General features: G+C 65.8%; 2 protein-coding genes across 4 annotated transcripts; one reads left to right on the top strand and one right to left on the bottom strand.

The window, feature by feature from the left end:
- Window positions 1-3,974: 3,974 nt before the first annotated feature.
- Window positions 3,975-8,793, bottom strand: RHBG (Rh family B glycoprotein). Its single transcript, XM_032204302.1, has 10 exons — window positions 8,610-8,793; window positions 7,320-7,506; window positions 6,373-6,523; window positions 6,128-6,275; window positions 5,723-5,889; window positions 5,400-5,537; window positions 5,107-5,240; window positions 4,872-4,993; window positions 4,628-4,701; window positions 3,975-4,040 (listed from the first exon to the last, which is right to left on the bottom strand). The coding sequence occupies exons 1-10, from the start codon at window positions 8,791-8,793 to the stop codon at window positions 3,975-3,977; spliced, it is 1,371 nt and encodes a 456-aa protein (XP_032060193.1).
- A 1,415-nt stretch (window positions 8,794-10,208) lies between these two features.
- On the top strand, window positions 10,209-12,431 carry LOC116499693 (hyaluronan and proteoglycan link protein 2-like). Of its 3 annotated transcripts, none has more exons than XM_032204516.1 (6): window positions 10,209-10,418; window positions 10,620-10,840; window positions 11,015-11,365; window positions 11,564-11,680; window positions 11,858-12,043; window positions 12,139-12,431. In XM_032204516.1, the coding sequence occupies exons 2-6, from the start codon at window positions 10,636-10,638 to the stop codon at window positions 12,420-12,422; spliced, it is 1,143 nt and encodes a 380-aa protein (XP_032060407.1). In that variant the 5' UTR covers window positions 10,209-10,418; window positions 10,620-10,635; the 3' UTR covers window positions 12,423-12,431. The 3 variants fall into 3 exon arrangements, with proteins under 3 accessions (XP_032060407.1, XP_032060405.1, XP_032060406.1); XM_032204514.1 differs by having other exon boundaries at window positions 10,209-10,532; XM_032204515.1 differs by having other exon boundaries at window positions 10,209-10,532; window positions 10,605-10,840.

Here is a 12,431-nt window from a genome sequence, read left to right as displayed (position 1 = left end):
CGGCAGCACCTCGGCCGTCCCCGTGCCCGGAGGGGAGCAGAGAGGGGCGAGCTGGGGGGCACGGCAAGGCCCCCAGTGTTGTGCCGGGCTCTGCCCTTTGCTCCCAAGCGTTTGACCAAAACCATTTGGCGATTTCCAGACAGAGCAATGGGTGAATTCATCTCAAGCACCGGCATCACCCGTCCCCAGCACCGGCATCATTCACCCTCTCCGGTTCTCCTCTCGCAGCCATTCCTGCGCCCCTTCCCCACGAGCACCCCGTGATGGTTTCCCACTCCTCTCCTCCCGTTGACGCAGGGACCCAGCTTTTTTTATTTCTTCCTCCAGCAGAGCCAGGTCCTGTATCACCCCCAGCAGCATCTCTCCGTACCTGCCTCACTCCCCTCTGTTTTTTTGGGGTACCATGGGGCTCCCTGTGGGTTTGGGCCCCGCTTGTGCCAGGCAGCGTGGCGAACAAGCGGTGCTTGAACCTGCAGCCGCTTGGACAAGCGGGTATCGCGGAGCAAGTGGCAATTAGCGTGGGTAAAGAGCCCCTTAGTGCCTGTCCCTTACATAACACCTTTGTTCCCGGCCCTCCGCTTCGTATTCGCCTCGTAAATAGACTTGACTCCCGTTTTTTTTGTTTTTTTATTTTTTTGCCGGGGGCCTTTATTCCCTCTTGATTTTATTTTATCGTTCTCGGGACCTGGCGGAAGAAGGAGCCGATTGTTCGCCCGGTGCCACCAGCGATTTTAATTGCTCTGCCCCCGGTGCTGGCACCCGGGGGCTCGTTACGCCGCTGGCACCGAGCAAACGGAGCTCCGTAATTGCAAGGGGTCAAAGGGGTGCTCCTGCTGGGGGGGGGGGGTTGGCAGCGGGGCCGGGCTTTGCCCCCCCAGGGTTGGGGTCAGGGATGGATCCTGGGTGGCTCCAGGTTGGGATCAGTTCACTCCTTGCCCTCCTGTTGCCAGATAACGCAGGGGTCCAGGGGGATTTGCACCCATGGGTGGTGCCGGGGTGCCATGGGGCGCTTTGGGGTGCTGGTGTCAAGCACCGGGGGTGCTGTCGGGGCTCCCCCTTTGTCACGGCACCGCTGGCGTTCCCGAGGCCCCGATGCCAGCACCGGCGGTGCCGCGTGGCCGCGGGGAGCCCTCGGGCGCTGCTCTTTGTTCGGAGCGGGGATGCTCTGCTCGGGCCCCTGCTCCTCTCCCGAGCCTCCCCTCTCCCATCTGGCACCCATTATCGGGCGCGTGCCCCAGCCCCGTCTGACACGGAGCTTTACAGGTGTCGCTCGGATAACGATTCACACTCCCAGGAAGGTGGGAAAGATGATTAGCTGGCTTTCTATCAACCCGCACACGGCATCAGCTGGGCCTGGGGGGGGGGAGGCGGCGGGGGCCGCCGATGTGTAAGGACACGTCGGGAGCCCGGGCTTTGTCCTGCCCCTAATTCCAATGCACTCGTGGGCACCCCTTTGTGTGCCTTAGTTTCCCCAGCTGTAGCGGAGGGATGTTGTTATTGCCTCGCCGTGTGAAACACCCTCGGAGCAGCTGATTGAGCTCAAAAAAAAAAAAAAAAAAAAGAAAAAAAAAAAAAAAGGGGACAAAAAAAAAAAAAAAACGAGGTGATTCAGGCAGGGCTCTCGGCAGCTGGCGCAGTCGGGGCTCCCGGGGGACAGGGCTGGGAGCAGGGGGGGTGATGTGAGTTAGATGAGCCCGTGGCTATGGAAAACAGTAAAATCAGCTTTTTTTGCCCCGTTCTTTGTGTGCCCAGGCCGTGGGGCATCCCCCCGGGCTGGGCTGTGGGTTGTGAGGGGTCACGGAGCACAGCGTGCCCTGCCAGGTGGGGAAACTGAGGCACGAGGGGTCTCGGGGCTGGAGAGGCATCGGGGTGAGGATCCAAGGCTGCTCCTCATGGGGATGCGACCGTCACCCCAACATCACCGCCCGTCCCGGGCCCCCGGTGCCGCGGGCAGAGCCGGCGCTGCCTCTCCCCGCAGAAGCGGGGCTCCGGGATTATCCGCTCAGCCTCGCCATCTGTTCGCCAAACTGCCATCATTATGTTCGACTTGGGAAGAAAACGGCCCCTACAGAGAAGCAATTTGTTCGCTGACGAAACCTTTCAGGCTCTCGCCGTCCCACCCGACCCTCGCCGAGAGCGCGCGGGCGAGCTCTCGGCGCGCTCGCCGGGCTTAAACAATCCTGCGGGGAGCGCGGCGGCGCGCGAGCCGGCTGTGGGGAGGGTGCGGGGCTCCCTAATCCGATTACCAAACATAACAGCCCTCGGAGGGGCCGGGGTGGGCGAGGGGAGGAGGAGGAGGAGGAGGAGGAGGGAGGTGGGCTTCGCGCCCGACCCTTGCGTCGGAGGGTCTCGCAATGATCTCACTGGAGGGGCTTTTCTTCCCCTCGCGGTGGGTTGCTTTTGAAACGTGGCGGGAGGGGATGAAAAAGGGGCAAGGGGCTGCCTGGGAAAGAGAGGGGGGGTGGGAAGGTGGGGTGGGAAGGGGCTGGGGGCTGCCGGCCGGAGCCCTGCCCCGTTGCTGCTTCTCCATCCCATGTCCCTGTGTGTGCCGGGGGGGTCCTGACCATGGGATGCGTCCCCCCTGGTGAGCAGAGTGGGGACGGGGTCTCTGCGTGGAGCGGGGGCAGCAGAAGCCCCCCAGTGGCCGTGGTGGCAGCGGGGATGGAGCCGTGTGTCCCATTGCCGTGCGCTTTTTTGTGGGATTTCGGTGGCACCGAAGCACCAAACTACCACGGGGTTTCACCGGGTTTTCTGTAAGGAACGACCCCAAACCCACGGGAAGGTTGGGGCAGAGTTTGAAGTGCGTGTCAGAACCCAAAATTGGGAAGTCCTGCTGTGAAACGATTCCTTTCCTTCCACCTTTGATGCAACCGTTTCAGGTGCTCCGAGAGCAGCAGGAGTTAACAGACAGCGGGGCCGTGCCGGGTGGGCAGCAGGGCGCAGAGCCCCGTCTCCCACCGGTGTCACCCCCCCCTTCCCGCTGCGCCCCACCCGGGTGCCATTCCTGGGTGGGATGGAGCTGCCCCCCCAGCACCTGGCGAGCGCCAGATTCTGGCACCAGAGGCGTGAAAGTGCCTGGAAGCTGCCGGCAGGATGAGGCCCCCCCTGGCACCCTCCTGCGGGGGACCCCGGCACAGCCACCGCGGACCCCCCAGAACCCTCCGGATAGCCATGGGAGCAGCTCTGTCTCCAAGGGGGGGCATTTTCCTGGTTTGGGGGGCTTCTGCTCAGCCACAGCCCCTGTTAGAGGTGCGGGGTGGGAAGGGGGAGGCAGGGGCCACCTCGGTGCTGGGGACCCTGGTGTCACCCTGGGCTCTCCGGGCCCGTCGCACCCTCTGGTGGCGAAGCTCTGGAGGATTCCCCCTGCGGGCGAGGATCAGAGCGAGGCACAAAACCCACAAGGCCGGACTGGGACCCCACAGCATCGCCGTATGGGGTATGGGGGGGTGCTTGGGGGCCTTGCTTTCCTCCCCGGAAAGAAACCCAAAGGCAAATCCGCCAGCAAAAACCGATGCGTGAATTTATGGGGAAAGCCTGAAGTTACGAAAGGAAAAGTATTTTAATTGTGGCGTTCCAAAGCGTCCATAGAAAAAGTCTCTGCTGCTTGCCTTTCCCCCAGGCACACCCCTTCCCCTAAAGAGAAGCCCCAACCCTGTGGCTCTCCTCTCTCCCCCACGTCTCAGAGAGCAGCGGGTGGGGAAACTGAGGCACGGGAGCGACACCTCTCATGCTGAGCAAGGTCTGGCTCTGTGTCATGTCCCCAGAGCGAGCTGGGCCGTGCCTTCACCCCAAAAATGCTGCAGCATCTCCTCGCCACGCACCCCGCTGCTCCCCAGCCGTAGGGACCGGGTGCTGGTCCCATAGGGGGACGAGCCCGGCTGCCGGGGACGGGGATTTGGGGCCGCCCGGTGCCGGTGTTGCTGCTGGAGGCGTCGAGCCCGGTGCTGCAGGACCTCAGCGTGGCCTCGGGGCCGTCAGGCGAGGGTGCTGCCACCCAGCTCCTCGTCGCTCGCCTCAGGGTTGAGTCCGTCCTCGGGCACCTGCAGTGATGTGGAGACGTGGAGAGGGATGTGGATTTTGGGGGGGGGGCTTTAACGGAGCTGCCTCCCACCCTGGGAACAGGGAGGGTCCACACCCCAATAAATCCACAGGGTCCCTACCCCAATAAACCCACACAGAGGGTCCCCATGCCAGTAAGCCCCCAGGGTGCCCCCAGATAAACCCCCATGGAGGGCCCCCACCCCAATAACCCCCCAAGGAGGGTCCACACCCCAGTAAACCCGCAGGATCCCTCCTAATAAGCCCCCCAGGAGGGTCTCCATCCCAATAAACTCCCCAAATCCCCCCCCACTAATCCCCCAGGGAGGGTCCCCACCCCAATAAACCCCCAGCATCCCCCCAGGAAACCCCCAGGAAGGGTCCCCACCCCAATAAACCAACAGGGTCCCCCCCAGTAAACCCCCAGAGGGGGTCCCTACCCCAATAAACCCCCAGGGTCCCTTCCAATAAACCCCTAGGGAGGGTCCCCATCCCAATAAACCCCCAGCATCCCCCCAGGAAACCCCCAGGACGGGTCCCCCAAGCCCCCAAACCCACCGTTCCCCCTCCCAGTAACCCCCCTCTTTACCTCCCTCAGGACCTTGCTTTCCATCTCCGGGCTCTTTGGGGTCGATCTCAGCGCCCTGGTTCCCAGGAGGGCTCCTGGGGACGGTCGGAGCCGGCCGGGGGCGCACTGAGCGCGGGGGTCTCCTTGCGCTCCCCGGGCTTCCCCTGCCACCTAGCGGCTACCGGGGGTGCGCACGGCCGCGGACACGCGTGGGGGGGGGGGGGGGGGGGGTCCCGGGGAAGGGGTTCCCGCAGGAGAAACTCACCCGTGAGGCTGCCCCCGAGGGCGGCCAGGATTAGGGTGAGGGGCAGGGCGCAGAGCTGCCACCACGCCTGGCCGCTGGCCGTGCGGCTGCCCTGGGCCACCAGCGGGAACACGCTCTCCATCCTGAGGGTGGAGAAGGTGCAAGGGGGGGCTCTGCTCGTGGCCGGAGAAGCCCCCAGCTCGGGGGTGGTGGGGCAGTTCCCTCCCCACCCACCCAAAATTGAGGGTCTTCTCACCTGCCGCCGTAAGCGTCGGCGGTGGCCAGCCCCGCCAGCAGCGTCCCCACCAAGGTGCCCAGGACCCCCGGCAGCCCGTGGACGTTGTGGACCCCGCACGTGTCCTGGATTTTCAGCCTGGAGCTCAGGATGGGCTGGGGGGGGGGCACAGAGAGGGGGTGAGGGGGTGAGGGGGGATGCTCGGCCAGGGAGGCTGCGCTGCCGCTCGTTTCGGAGACGATGCAGCCCCCCCAGCGCACCCAGAGGGGGTCCCCCACGTCCCCACGTCCTTGGTGTCACGGAGGGGGACTCACCGAGAGGAATCTGGAGCCCAGCAGGGAGAGGTGGCTGGCCAAAAACCCCGCCACCATGGCTCCGAAGGGGGTGAGCAGCATCTCCCCGGCCATCCCCATCACCGCCGCGCCGACCAGGGCGGCGTCCTGGAGCTGGGCCTGCTGGAGGACACGGTCAGGGCACTGCTCCCGTGGAGAACGTCACCTTTGGGCCGGGATTTGGGCTGCTTCAGGGCTCAAGCTGGGTCTTAACAAAGCCGAGGGAGCCCACAGCATCCCCTTGCCCCTTTACGTGCCCCACGGGAGGGGACAGGGGTTTGGGTTCGGCTCGGGAGCGGACCTACCGCCTGCAGCGTGCCCTCCTCGTAGAGGATGGGCGAGAGGACGAAGGCGGCCAGGGTGCTCGCTGCCATGGAGAAGTAGACGTTCAGCACTGCCCAGGGCTCGGCGCCGTCCTGCGCCGTGGTGGCCGAAGCAAAACTGGGCCAGAAGATCCAGAGGTAGAGGGTCCCTGCGGGGAAGGGGGCCAGGCAGGTTTTGGCACCGAGGCCGCTCCCTCGGGACGCAAAACGGGACCGGGGCCCCATTTGGCAGTGCAGGAGGATCACGATGGGCAGGAGGAAAAGCTTTTTCCCCCGTCCCCGGAGAGGTGGAGGCTCCTTATCCTTGGAGATTTGGTGGCCTCAGGCTGCCCCGTCCTCCCAGCACCGTCCCCGTGCCCCCGGTGCCGTCGGGCTGGAGCTCCGTACCCAGCACAGCGAAGGCATCGGGCTGGCGCCCCGATTCCTGCTGCTCCCCCCGCTCATCCACACGGGGCTGGCGCAGGGCTCGCGAAACCATCAGGCCGAAATAAGCTCCGAAGGCGTGGACGGTCAGGGAGCCCCCGCTGTCGCTGATCTGGTGGGTGCAGGAGACACGGACGGGGTGCGGGATGGGTCCCGACGGGGGAGGCAGGAGGCCCGCGGCCAGCCTGGGTTTGGGGGGGGCCACTCACCCCCAGGAGGCTGAGCAGGATGAATTCGTTGCAGGCGAAGAGGGGAACCTCCAGCAGGGTCATCAGCAGCAGCTGGATGGGGTTTACCCTGCCCAGAACGGCTCCGGATGAGATGAGGACGGCGGCGGTGCAGAAATCGGCGCTGACCATGCTGGGAAGGAGAGGGAAAGGTGTGGGGTTGGATCCGGGGCTGCTGGCTGCGAGTGTGGGCACCACAGGAAGGGCTGGAGGTGAGCCCGAATCCTGCATCCCAAACCCTGAATCCCAAATCCTGCGTCCTGACCCTACATCCCAAATCCTGCATCCCAAATCCTTTGTCCCGACCCCTACATCCCAAATCCTGCATCCTGACTACATCCCAAACCCTGCGTCCCGACCCCTGCATCCCAAATCCTGCATCCCAAACCCTATATCACAAATCCTGCATCCCAGCCCCTACATCCCCCATCCTGTGTCCCAACCCCTACATCCCAAACCCTGAGTCCTGACCCTGCATCCCAAATCCTGCATCCCAACCCCTACATCCCGACCCCTACATCCCAACCCCTACATCCCAAACCCTGCATCCCAACCCCTACATCCCAAACCCTGCATCCTGACCTCTATATCTGAAATCCTGCATCCCAACCTGTATATCCCAAATCCTTCATCCCAACCCCTAAATCCCAAACCCTGCATCCCAACCCCTACATCCCAATCCCGCACCCCACACCCCGCTGCTCCTGCAGGCTGAGCAGGCTTTGGTGCCAAGGGGACGAGGTGGCTCGAGGCAGGCAGGACCCCCCCCGTGCCCCCTAAAACCCAGCTGGCGGCTCCCAAACCCGGTCCCTCTTGGCCTCCCCATCCTCCGGAGCACAGCGGTGAGTTTTACAGAGGAGGGAGCCAGTGTGCAAGGGATGGAGCCGGCATCGAAACCGTCCCGGTGGTGGCACCCTTCCCCGCCTTACCTCTGTGCGCCCACGTAAATCTTGCCCTTTGGGGAGAAGTAGAAAAGCCCCTGGGCCAGGAGAGCCCACTGCACGGCGAAGGCCACCACCAGGAGGCTGGTGGCCACGCTGCCCGGCCCGTAGCGGCCGAGGAAAGCCAGCAGGAACCCGAAACCGAGGAGAGCCTGGAGGTGGGCATCGCGGAAACCTGGCGGGGAGAGGCACGAGGGGGGATTTGGGGCACTTGGGGGCAGGCGCGGGGTCCTCTCCGTGGGCGGTAGCGGTGCTCGCCCAGCCTGCTCGGTCACCTTTTGGGGTTCAAACAGGTTTTGGGGTGCTGGAGCATTCAGCCTTCCCCGCCCACGTGTCCCAGCGCCCACGGTGGATGTGTCACCGCCCTTGGAGGTTTCCGGAGGGGACCGTGGGCGAACGCCTGTCCCTGCCCGACGTGTCCCTTCCAGCTCACCCCACGTGCGTCAGCCCCACACAGACAGCAGCCTGAACCCCACGTGGGATGCCCCACAGCCTGGAAGCTTCCCGGGGCGGGTGACACGGGCACAAAGGTGACCAGAGGAGAAGTGCCGGCCACGGCTGGGGACCCCCCTGCTGCCCCTGGAGACATCAGGGGGGGACGAGGGGACCCGAAATGCAAACAGCCAGGGATGTCACCCCACAGCTGGCAGCAAAACCCAGCAGGGGGCACCCGGGTCTCCCTTGGGGGATGCGTCCTTTTGGGGCTGGGTGCCGTGCCTGCCCCGCAGGGACCGGTGACTCAGCGCCGGGTGCGGTTACGCGGTGGAACTGGGCAAACCGGCCAGCTGCCATGGGGCCGGGGCAAAGGGCTGGGCCCCTGGGTGAGTTTGAATCACCCGCCTGGCCCCGCTGCTGCCCCAAAGGGGCTGTGCAGGGTGCTGAGCCCCCCCTCCGTGATGGTTGAGGGGTACGGTCAGGATCAGCCCCTGGAAGGATGAAAGCCCCATGGCGGGGGCTTGGGGCGGTTCCCTCGGTGCTACGAGCCCTGCGGGTGGTTTTGCAGCCCCCCAAGTGCTGGGAGCAGCCCCTGGGCTTCCCATCAGGGGGTTGGGAGCACGATTGGGGCCACCAAGATGTGGGTCCCCCACCAGCCATCCCTGCTGAGGGCTTACCCACCTGGGGACTTGTGCCGGGGTCAGCACACGCGCCTCCCAGCCCCTTGGGGAGCACACAGCACCCCGGGGAGCCCCACGTGCCCCCTGCTCCCCTTTTAGGGTCCGTTTCGGAGCATCCAGCAGCACCAAGAGGTGCTGCACCCTTTGGGGACGGCGTACTCACGGGGGTACCCCGACCCGGGCTCGGGGTCTCTCCGGCTGCAGTTGGACTGCGGGGAGCAGAGGCCGGGGTCGCTCTCGGGGCCGTACCGGACAAAAGCGGCGAAGAGGATGATGGTGAGGAGCTGGAGGAAGAAGCACAGCCCGGCCAGACGGAGCCTCGAAGAGGCAGCAGCACCCTCAGCCATGCCGGGGGGGGCAGCAAACCCCAAATCGGGCGGGCGGCTCCCTGCAAACCCCTCCTGCGGGGCCGCCGGCTCCTGCCCGCACCCGGAAGGATCGAGGCAAACAAGGGCGAGGAGAGGAGCCGGAGGCTGCTGTTGGCAAAGGAAAATTGGGGGGGGGTCCCCTCCCGGCCGGGCCAGCTGGAAGGCGAGGGGTTTGTTTGCTTTGCTCTCCTCCGCTCGGCTTTCCGTTGGCTGCCGCCGCCGGGACGTGTTTGTTGTGCGCCCGGAGCGCAAACCCCGAAAAGGAAGAGGAAGAGAAAGAAAGGAGCCAAACGAACGCCTCGCCTTTGGGAAACGGCTGCGGTGGCTCCCGGCCCTGCCAGGCTGGGACTTTGGGGACCCGGAGCCAGGGTCGGGGACCCTGCACGGGGAACGATTCAGGGCTGGGGTTGTGGTTGTGATGGGACCGCTGGGCGCTGCTGCTGGGACCCTGCGAGCACCGACACAGCCCCTTCGTGGTGCCGCGGCTCCGGGAAGCAGCAGCCGGCCCCAAACCTCAGCCAGGCACTGCCCAGGGGGGATTTAGGGTCTGTTTTGGCAGCCACACACATGGCACAGAGCCCGCAGCAGCCCGGAGAGGAGCGTGCCAGGCTGACCCCGTTGATTTTTCCTTTCTTTGCGCTTTTCTGTCCCCCTCTGGCTCGTAAAAATCACCGAATGCTTTGAGCTGCAGGGGGGAGACGTGGGGGGCTGCTCATGCAGGCAGCTCCGAGGGGGTTACAGAGAGCCAGGGAGGGGGCACACGGTGCTGATCCCCCCCCAGTAGGGTTGTTTTCTGTGCCATATGAGGCTGGGAGCGCTGTGTCCTCTGGGGACAGACAGCCACTTGTCTCGCCCTTCGTTTGCCACGAGCTTCGTCCCCCCCTGGAGCTGGACCCAGGGGTGGGGAGGGAGCTGATAAGGGGGGGGCCCAGCACACAGCCCCATTGTGCCCCCCTGCTTTGTTCCCGGCCCCAAGGTGACAGCAGGGGAGCCTCTCGGGTGGCTTTTGGGGTGGCAGGGGGGACCCCAACCACGGGAGCCTCGCAGGATGGCATCGGGGAGCTGGGAACTCACTGTGGGGGGGCAGGAATTTAATCCGTGAGGCAGGGAGCAGCGTCCCCAAGGGGGACTGGTGCCCAGGGGGGTCTCTGCCCGCAGCAGGGGGCTGCGGAGCCCTGCGTGGTGCTGACATTTTCCCCTGAATTCCCCGGCTCTGTGGCCTGCGAATAAAAGCACGCTTGTTAGCCGGGAGCGCTGTGTTTTTGCCCAGCAGAACAATAAAGAGAAAGATGCTCACAATGGGAAATTGTGCTTCCTCCTCCCCGTGCGTTCCTCGGGGAGGTGTTTTGGGGAGAAAAAAAGAGAAAAAAAGAGAAAAAAATAAGAGAGGAGAAAGCAGGAAGAGACGGGGACGGGGCAGGGAGCGAGGGCACGGCCATGGGAGCAGGCACCGAGGGGCCGCGGGGCCGCGGGGCTGCCGGGACGCTGCCAGCACACGGACGGTGACGGTGACAGGGACACCACAGGGAGGGCAGGGGCCAGCTGGGAGCACCCCAGGCCACCCCTGCACCCCTGGGTCCCCTCGTCCCAGCAGCACGGCGCAGGTTTGAGCTTCCCGGAGCCCTCGGTGCCACCGGTGCCACGTTGGGGTGGTGGTGACGGAGCCGGGACGTGGGCGCTGGAGGGGGTGGATGGGCACGGCGGCTCCCCTGGGGACGGTAAGAGGTGGGGTGGCACTGGGGGGGGGTCTGATCCTGCCCAGCTCAGTGCTGGGCTCATCCCACGTGGAGTTGTCCCCTTGGCAGGGCAAGCGTTGAGCCGATGGCTGTGGATGTCCCCACGGCGTCCCCTGGTCCCCAGCGAGGCCGGGGGCCACCCCGCTGCATGTCCCTGAGCCCATCGCTCCCCCCGGGCACCCTCCTGCCCCCAGCTCCAAAGATGCCCCGGCTTCTCCTGCTCAGCTCCCTCTGGCTCCTGGCAGCGTCCCCGACCTCCAGCACCTTCCAGCGGCCCACGGGGAGCCCGGGTACGGAGCGGGGACGGGGACGGGGGGCGCAGGGCGCTGCTGCTTGGGGACGGCACCGGGGGGCTGAGCTACGCTGAGCCAGGCTGGAAAGCAGCTGGAGGTGCCGATGAGGGCGGTGGGGAGATTTTGGGGGGGCCGTGGAGGTGCCCTGAGCCGGTGCCGGGTGCCCCGCAGCCTCCCCGCGCCTTCAGTACCTGCTGGAGCCCCTGCACGGCGCGGTGCACACGCAGCGCGGTGCCACCGCCACGCTGCCCTGCGTCCTGCGCGCCCTGCCCCGCAACTACCGGGTGAAGTGGAGCAAGGTGGAGCCGGCCAACTACGGGGAGAGCGTCATCATCATCACCAACGGGCTGTCCCACAAGAACTACGGGCCCCTCAGCCCCCGGGTGCGCCTGCGGCACAGCCACCGCTACGACGCCTCGCTCACCATCACCGACGTGGCCTTGGAGGACGAGGGGCGCTACCGCTGCCAGCTGGTCAACGGGCTGGAGGACGAGAGCGTCTCGCTCACGCTGCACCTCGAGGGTGAGCCTCGGCTGCTTTCCCGGGGAGGGGAGAGGGTCCCGGGGTGGGGAGAGGTGGCCGCGGGTCCCCACTGTGCCCCGCTGTGCCCCCCTTTGCAACGCCCCTTGCTCCTCAGCACCAGGTTCTCGAGGGCAATGAGCCAAAACCCTCTTGGTGAGAACATCTCCGTCCCTCTCCATCCCTGTCCCCCCTCCCCAGGCGTCGTCTTCCCCTACCAGCCCAGCAACGGGCGCTACAAGTTCAACTACCACGAGGCCAAGCGCGCGTGCGAGCAGCAGGACGCCCGCCTGGCCACCTACCAGCAGCTCTACAAAGGTACCACCCCGCTGCTGCGGGGGGACCCCAAAAAAAAAAAAACCCTTCCTGCCCCCAAAACACACCCTGCTGGACCGCGGAGGAGGGGAGAGCTGCACGGTGACGCTGAGGTCCCCGGGGGCAGCGTGGCCCCGGCCCTCAATTTGTCAATTTGTCCCCTTTATGCTCTCCCCGCAGCCTGGACGGAGGGCTTGGACTGGTGCAACGCGGGCTGGGTCCTGGACGGCACGGTGCACTACCCCATCATCAACTCCCGCGAGCCGTGCGGGGGCCGCCTCCTCCTGCCCGGCGTCCGCACCTACGGGGCCAGGGACAAGCAGCGGGATCGCTTCGACGCCTTCTGCTTCACCTCGGCGCTGCAAGGTTGCCTCCAGCATCCCCCGTCCCCATCCCCGGAGCCCACCGGGGGGACCCTCGTGGGGCTCCGCTCACCCTCCGTGTCCCCACGCGTCCCCCAGGCGAGGTCTACTTCATCCGGGGCCACCTGAGCTTCAAGGAGGCCGGGCAGGCGTGCCGAAACCACGGGGCCACCGTGGCCAAAGTGGGGCAGCTCTACGCCGCCTGGAAGTTTTCCGGGCTGGATCGCTGCGACGGGGGGTGGCTGGCGGACGGCAGCGTCAGGTACCCCATCACCGCCCCCCGGCAGCGCTGCGGGGGGGTTCCCGAGCCCGGCGTGAGGAGTTTCGGCTTCCCCAGCAAGGAGCAGAGGACCTACGGCACCTACTGCTTCGCGGGGGCGTAGGAGAGGTGG

Source organism: Aythya fuligula, chromosome 28 (assembly GCF_009819795.1).
Source record: "Aythya fuligula isolate bAytFul2 chromosome 28, bAytFul2.pri, whole genome shotgun sequence".
NCBI lineage: Eukaryota > Metazoa > Chordata > Aves > Anseriformes > Anatidae > Aythya > Aythya fuligula.
The sequence above is the reverse complement of the archived record's forward strand: the minus strand, read 5'-3'. Positions and strand labels throughout refer to the sequence as shown.

Coding starts and splice junctions, on each gene's coding strand:
- LOC116499693 (XM_032204516.1), top strand. CDS start 10,636: ATGGCTGTGGATGTCCCCACGGCGTCCCCTGGTCCCCAGCGAGGCCGG. Junction 11,366..11,563: donor GCTCACGCTGCACCTCGAGG/GTGAGCCTCGGC, acceptor CCCCCTCCCCAG/GCGTCGTCTTCCCCTACCAG. Junction 12,044..12,138: donor CTTCACCTCGGCGCTGCAAG/GTTGCCTCCAGC, acceptor CGCGTCCCCCAG/GCGAGGTCTACTTCATCCGG.
- RHBG (XM_032204302.1), bottom strand. CDS start 8,793: ATGGCTGAGGGTGCTGCTGCCTCTTCGAGGCTCCGTCTGGCCGGGCTG. Junction 6,276..6,372: donor TCCTGCTCAGCCTCCTGGGG/GTGAGTGGCCCC, acceptor TGCACCCACCAG/ATCAGCGACAGCGGGGGCTC. Junction 4,994..5,106: donor GCCGACGCTTACGGCGGCAG/GTGAGAAGACCC, acceptor CTCCACCCTCAG/GATGGAGAGCGTGTTCCCGC.